Source organism: Lathyrus oleraceus, chromosome 7 (assembly GCF_024323335.1).
Source record: "Lathyrus oleraceus cultivar Zhongwan6 chromosome 7, CAAS_Psat_ZW6_1.0, whole genome shotgun sequence".
NCBI classification, from domain to species: domain Eukaryota; kingdom Viridiplantae; phylum Streptophyta; class Magnoliopsida; order Fabales; family Fabaceae; genus Lathyrus; species Lathyrus oleraceus.
The window spans coordinates 292,520,903-292,528,453 of NC_066585.1; the positions used below are offsets into that span (position 1 = coordinate 292,520,903).

The 7,551-nt window shown below is 36.9% G+C and overlaps 1 protein-coding gene across 1 annotated transcript; it reads left to right on the forward strand.

The window, feature by feature from the left end:
• The first annotated feature begins 5,520 nt into the window (after positions 1 to 5,520).
• Positions 5,521 to 6,408, forward strand: LOC127103491 (uncharacterized). The gene has a single exon (XM_051040743.1). The coding sequence runs from the start codon at positions 5,521 to 5,523 to the stop codon at positions 6,406 to 6,408; it is 888 nt and encodes a 295-aa protein (XP_050896700.1).
• Positions 6,409 to 7,551: the final 1,143 nt, after the last annotated feature.

Genomic DNA, 7,551 nt, shown 5'->3' on the forward strand with positions numbered 1-7,551 from the left:
TTTCTAATCATTACCCACAAGGCCATGTTTCATTTTGGTAAGATGCATTTTTGAAGAAGGGAAGATTTATGTGCATGTATGGAAACAATAATGAAACTTCATGCACAATCCAATTCCATCATATTTGCACGACCAAAATCATTTTGTTGATGTTAAACTTGCATTTCCACTTGCATTTGGGCGTCCCATGCGCTTGTACAGGCCCATGCATTAAGGCCCTCACTTCATGCACACATGATTTCCCATGCCTTGCATCATGCTTCACTATAAATAAACATGCTCAACTTCATTCCAAATCAACCTTAAGGAGCCCTATATGCTGCAGAAGTGAATCCCCAAACCTCACCAAAGGAATTTTGCAATTTCTCTTCAATTTTTCAGATCCAATTTTCGACTTTCTTGGTTGATTATTGGACTCTAATTCTTTAGCCTAGCCCTATTTCCATCTCAAGAACAAGTTGCTATCAAGAACTGGGAGAGATTTTGCTTCATAGAGTTGCACTTCAAAGGTTGTTATCCAAACTTTTTCAATTCGAAACTCACTGATTCTTGCTCATTTCTTGTGCTTATTGGCTCCTCCGAAGTCCTCTCATAAGAGGCAATTGATTGGTTTGCTTAATTTTGTAAATCCATCAAGTTCAGTTTGAACTCCATGATTTTCTCTCTATGATTTCTCTTTCTATGTGAGTCTAGAGGAGGAACCAATGGTACATGGGTGATATACATCACCCCAGCTTTCCAATGTTATGAGGATCATGTGTTTTCATCACCTTTTTAAAATATGTAACTCCACCGGAGCTAACATGCTCGTCGGAGAAGACGGTGGTGTACACCACCGTCCCCGTTGCCAGATTGATTCTAGGCCGTGTGATCATGTTTCCAAATTTAATCATAGCCATCAATTGTTATGACTTTCATTAATTCATTGTGTTGCTCAGTTGATTAGAGCCTATGATGAGCGCGCGCATGAGGATCCTTGGATGTGCCACCTCATTTAAGGAGGTTGATCCAACGTGTCAGGCTTTTTTCCAATTTTCTGATTTTCTACTTTATTTTCATTATTTCATTTTATTTCAAGAAATCATAACTCTTTCATTTTAAATCCAAAAAATATGGGACCAATTGCATTATTTCCCTTTTTAATTCTAGTTTCTGAAAATGATTTTTAATATTTTTTATTTTGTCATTTGATATTTTTTGTGAATTTTCTCTTTTCTGGTTATTTTTAATTCATTTAAATAGTTTCCAATATTAAAAAAATGCAAAAATATTTTCTTAACCAATTTGAATGATGATGAATCTATGAAAAATATTCTCATCAATTTCTTAATTGATTTGAGATTTATTTGAGATTTAAGTTCAATTAGGTTATTTTTATTCATTTTTAATTGTTTAAAAATAGTTTCTGGTTTCCAAAAATGCTGAAATTTTTTGTCAAACTTTGTTTGACCTTGTTGAACTTAGGATGATCCATTTGGACTTTTCCAAGTTGATTTGAAATGGATTTGAAGTTTGGCCTTTATTTGATTATCTTAATTCAAGTATTATTTTAATTTTCAAAAAAATATCAAAAATATTTCATTTGTTTCCTGACTTCTAAGTTTCATTTTGCTTCTATTTACCATTGATTGACATTGATTCTATTCATGTTTGATCAATGTGTGTTGGTTATCTCATTTAAATTTCAATTCATGTACATTCTTATTCATCATCTTCTTCTTTTTTCTTTTTGATCAATGAGTTAGAGATTGGTGGTTAGCCTTGACAGATGAGGGGCTTAACCTCCTTTGATTCAAATCTAATTCATCTTGATCAAAGATCAAGTGAATGACTTTGCATTAGAGATAGGTTGCTTCTTGGTTAAGCAAAAAACCTAAATCAATACAAGATCATTCTCCTTTTCTTTTGGCATGGCAAGTTGTAGGAGCTTGGCTTACTAGTCATGGTCTCTAACTTGTGTTTGTTGCCTATAGTTTTATTGACCGACCTCAGATAGGTGTGACTACTACATTAGTCCACTTACGATTGCTTAACATAGCGCTAAATTGCCTTATGGCACACTAACATTGACTATTAACACTAACTTTTAATTCAAGTCTTTAATTCTTGCAATTTACTTTAATGTAATTTAATTTCTTGCACATTAATTCATTTGCTTTTGCCCTTTTCTCACTTGAGCTCATGTTTATATTAATACAATTTGCCTTTTGCTCACTTGAGCACATTATTGTGTATATGCTATTGTGCTTGTTTTGTTTTGATTGTGTGAACCCAATGCAAATGGACAAAGGACTTAGACTTTAGGACCTTACCTATGCTAATGGAGTTTGAAGAGCAACTAGGCCTCATGCCTTTAGAGTGCTAAAATGTCAAAGAGCAACTAGGCCTCATGCCTTTAGAATTCTTAAAGCTTGAAGATGAATTGAAAGGACCAAATTCTAAAATCCCTCTTGTCCATTCTTTATTTGTATTGTGGAACTTTCTGATTTGTGTGTTCTTGTGCTATGGATTCCAAAACTTGCCAATTAGAAGAACCATTGTCATGAGCATCCAAAGTGAGAGATACAAAAGTCATTGGAAGATTCCTAGGAGCTTGATTGTTGTGTGCTTGATTGCTTGAGTTGTTTGCTTATTGCTTGCTAATTCCAAAGGATGGGAGAAACTTGGATCATCACTATGATCTTAAGAAGGGAACTCCATTGTGGTCTTATTTCTTTTCCTTTATCTTTCTATGTTTAGGACTTATCCATTCTTCTTCTTCCCTCCACTCTAACCCAAGCCAAACTTTTGTGAAAACATTAACATTTGTTTTCAAAATTAGAAACCTAAGCATTATGCTTTTGATTTTCCAAAATTCTTTTCATAACACTTACTTTTAATTGAATCCTTTAGTCAACTTTGACCATACTTTGTAAATACTTTTCATTGGTAAATACAACTCACTCAATTGTTTTTGTGGTTTCAATGCCCACTTTTGCCAAAGATTTTCATAAACATTAGCTATTAGGTTTGAGTTATCCTAGAGGTTGATATAATGCTCACCTACATCCTTAGTGATGGACTATAAGACTTCCATGCTTATTATATGATTAACCCCTCACTAGCATGTTGAAGCTCTCGTCACATGGTGGATTTGTGGTTTTAGGTTGAGTTTTCTCCCTTTGATAACAAAAGACCTTAAGGCTTTTGGACCAATCAATTCACCAACTTCTTTTGAGATTTTTACCCCGAACTACGAGGTTTTGATCCTAATCTTTTTAAGATGGTACGTAGGCAATGGGTTTATCCATTCAAACACAAAATTGTAAATAGTTTGTACATTCTTCTCTCATCTCCCCAATCATGTTTGCACAAATAATTTTCACAAAAACCAACCTACCTTACAAAATTATTGAGAAGGGCTCCCTTAGAGTACTAAGGATGTTTTGGGTGCTTAAAACCTTCCCATTGCATAACCAACCCCCTTACCCAGATCTTTGACATTTTTATTAGTTTTTTATTTGATAAAACTTCTCGGTTTTTGTTTGCTTTCTAACCTTTCCTTTGGAGAAATAGAAGTGCGATGGCGACTCGAATTGTATGATATACTTTTGATTTAGTCAATAAATCTAAAGGTAACGAATACCCCGCTACAACTAGGGATGCCCTATGGTTACCAGATTAATCTTGTTAATTTAAAATCCTTGGTTTCATCATAATCACCTAAGGACTTAGAGGTTAGATTGAATACCAAAGGTTTCCCTCCGACGACTTAGGGGGAAATAATCTTTAGATCCGATAATTGAAATAATATTCAATATTAAGGAGATATACACTCAAGGGGTCATTACAGGAGATGTTTACACACCTACCTTGGCATATCATATTAACTTGTGAAAATATTTAATTGTTATATTTTTCCTTATAGTGAATTCTTAAAAACCATAACTATAATTTTGTTCAATTGAGTGACTATTTACGTATATTTCTACGCAATCCTCGAGATCGATCTTTGGAAAACTTCCCTATTATTACTACATCGGCGAAAATAGTACACTTGCTATGTTTTCGATTAAGTTTTTGGCGGTGTTGCCGGGGATTGCCAAATATAAGTTTAAAATTATCTCAATTGAAATTTTGTTGCTCTGCAACTAAAATTTATTTACCGTATTTTGAATATTTTATTTTGATTATATCAGCTAATCTGTGTCTGATATATGTATGCGAGGTAAGGCCTCAGCTGATTTTTCTTTTGACGCAGAAATCGAGAGAACCTTGAGGGCAAGACTCCGACAAGCTCGATTAGCCAGATTGGAATCAGACGAAGAACAACTTCCCATCCATTCAAGCTTAGATTCAGGTTCCGATAGAGAGATCGAAACTATGGATGATGTTCCACCGCCAGCCGAAAGACTATTGGGAGACTACTGAGGGGCTAATGCTCAAACCAACAAATTAACTATTATCAACCAACCAGTGAATGTGGCTAATTTCCAGCTGCACTCGAGTACCATTAATCAGCTTGAAAAGGAAGCATTTTACTGGAAAAGTGAATGAAGATGCCAACAAGCATTTGCATAGGTTTCTGACCATGAGCAACACTCTAAAAATTGATGGTCACACTGAACAAGCTAAGAAGTTGAGAACGTTCCCGTTTACCTTAGTGGAAGAAGTTGAAGAATGGTTTTATTATTTACCTACCGGGAGCATCACAACTTGGGAAGAAATGGAAAAGGCATTCTTGAATGAGTATTTTCTAGCGTCAGTATTTTTGCGGAAGAGATATGAAATTCTGAATTTTAAGCAGAAGGATGGGGAAACTTTGGGTGATGCCTATAAGAGATTCAAGAGAGTCCTGGTAGCCTGCCAAACTCATAATATGGATGCTACCGAACAAATGCAAATGTTTGTGAATGGTCTAAAAATAAAGACCAAACAACTAATTGATACCACAGCTGGTGGTTCCACAAATTTTTCAACAGCCACCAGTATCAAGAAGATCATTGAAGCTATTGCTGCTAATGAGCACATGGAGTTGTATGATAGGTGTCAAAGCAAACCAGAAGGGGTGATAGATTTAAAGCTAGAAACTAATAAAATTCGTCTTGAAGACACTATAACTGCTGAAGTTGATAAGAAACAGAAGGCAATATAGGCACGCACCTGGTAGCACAGATCCAACCGGTCCCTGCTGTATGATGTGAGATTTGCAGTGGTCCTCACCAAACGTGTTATTATTTTGCGACTCCTCAATAGGTGGAAGAAATCAAATTCTTGAAGCAAAATAATCCGTACTCCAACACATACAACCCGGGATGGAAAAATCATCCCAATTTCTCATGGAAAGATCAAAAAGGAACCGCCCCTCAACATGGTCAATACCAAACTCAATATCAACAACAACAGCAACAACAAGCCCCTAAGAAAGCTGATTGGGAAATTGCTATTGAGAGAATGGCTGCCCACAGTGTCCAATTTCAATAAGAAACCCGGAACAATCAAAAAATTACCACGACATCTATAAAGAATCTTGAAGTTCAAATGGGTAAAATCGCTCAACAACTAGCTTCAAGTTCTCAAGCACAAGGTGCTCTACCTAGTGCAACCGTGACAAGTCCTAGAGAGCATAATAATGTGAGTGTTGTGACAACCCGAAGGGGTAAATCTGAGGAAGTTGTTGAGGAAGTTGATGAAGAGAGAGACCAAATGATCAAAGTGGACCTTGAGATCAGAGAAAATAAAGTGGTTAGAGAAGAAGTAGCAGCACCGAAACCAGTGGTGAAAGAAACAGGCATTGAGCCCAAACCGGTTGTTAAACTCCCATTCCCCACTTGGAACAAGAAAAAAGGGCAACATGAGAATTTTCTTGAAAAGTTCTTAGAGTTATTCAAGAAACTGGAGATTAATATTCCTTTGTTGGCGGAACTTGAACAAATGCCTACATATGCAAAGTTCATGAAGTATATCATTTCGAAGAGGCGTACCGCCGATACTAACCCAATTATCCTCACTGAAACTTGTAGTACTATTTTGCAGGGTATGAAGATTCCTATCAAAAAGAAGGATCACGGAGCTGTCACTATCCCATGCACTATTGGAGATAGGTCATTCAACAAAGCTCTGATTGATCTGGAAGCTAGTATGAGCCTCATTCCGTTATCTATCTACAAAAAGCTGGGTATAGGGGCTGCGCAAGATACCAGAATGACACTTCAATTTTCCGATCATTCAGTCAAGAAACCGTATGGCATTGTTGAAGACGTTCTGGTAAAAATTGATAAGTTTGTTTTTCCGGTGGATTTTGTAATTCTCGAAATGCCGGAAGATGAAGAGATCCCTCTTATTCTGGGGAGACCCTTTCTGGAGACGGGTCGGTGCTTAATAAACATAAAAGAAGGAACAATGACACTAAAATTTTATGATGAATAATTAAAAATCGATGTTTGAAACACCATGAGGTACAAGGATGATATTTGTACATGTCACACTGTAGAGGTTTTGTATCAAGTGATGACATTTGATAACATTCTGCTTACACCCCAGTCATCTTTAGAGAGAGTGTTGAGTTTTTCAATTTTTGAGTCGGATAAAGAGGTATATAACGAAGACTCTGATGTGCTTTCCTTGTTGGACGCGTAAACCCCTTGGAAAGGATCTAGGCCACGCCGGTGGGAAGATTTACGCCTACCTCCATCTAGTGAGGAGAATGAAGAACTTAAGAAGGAAACAAAGTTGAAACAACTTCCTGACAACCTCAAATATGTTTTCTCGAACCTGAAGGGAAATGTCCTGCTATCATAAACCCGAGCCTTCAGGACATCCAAGCAGAAAAGCTCATCCAAGTCTTGAAATAGTACAAAACTGCTATTGTATGGAAAATTGAAGATTTGAAGGGTATTAGCCCTACTGTTTGCATGCGTAAAATATTAATGGAAGACGACCACAAGCCAGTAGTCCAACCGTAGAGGAGACTCAACCCGACAATGAAGGAAGTGGTTCGAAAAGACGTAGTTGAGTTGTTGGATGCGGATCTTATATATCCCATTTCAGATACTCAGTGGGTGAGCCCAGTGCATGTTGTCCCAGAAAAAGGAGGCACAACCAGAAGACCAAGAGAAGACGACATTCACCTTCCCGTATGGTGTTTTTTCTTACCGGAGAATGACATTCGGATTGTGTAATGCCCCGGCCACCTTTCAACGATGCATGACGTCCATTTTTGCGGACATGCTTGAAAAGCATGTGGAAGTCTTCATGGATGACTTCTCGGTGTTTGGATCCTCATTTGATAATTGTTTGACTAATCTCTCTCTTGTGTTAGACAGGTACCAAAAAACCAATCTAATTTTGAACTGGGAGAAATTTCATTTCATTGTTCGCAAGGGGAAAGTTTTGGGAAATAAAATTTCAGATAAAGGAATTGAAGTGGACCAAGCGAAAGTGGATGCGATCTCTAAACTCCCACCCCCGGTGAATGAGAAAGGCATCAGGAGTTTCTTAGGACACGTAGGTTTTTACCATAGATTTAAAAGAGATTTCTCAAAAATTGCTAAACCGTTAACCACTTTGTTG

What these genes read in the sequence shown, in the direction of transcription:
- LOC127103491 (XM_051040743.1), top strand. Translation starts at nt 5,521, where the DNA reads ATGGGTAAAATCGCTCAACAACTAGCTTCAAGTTCTCAAGCACAAGGT.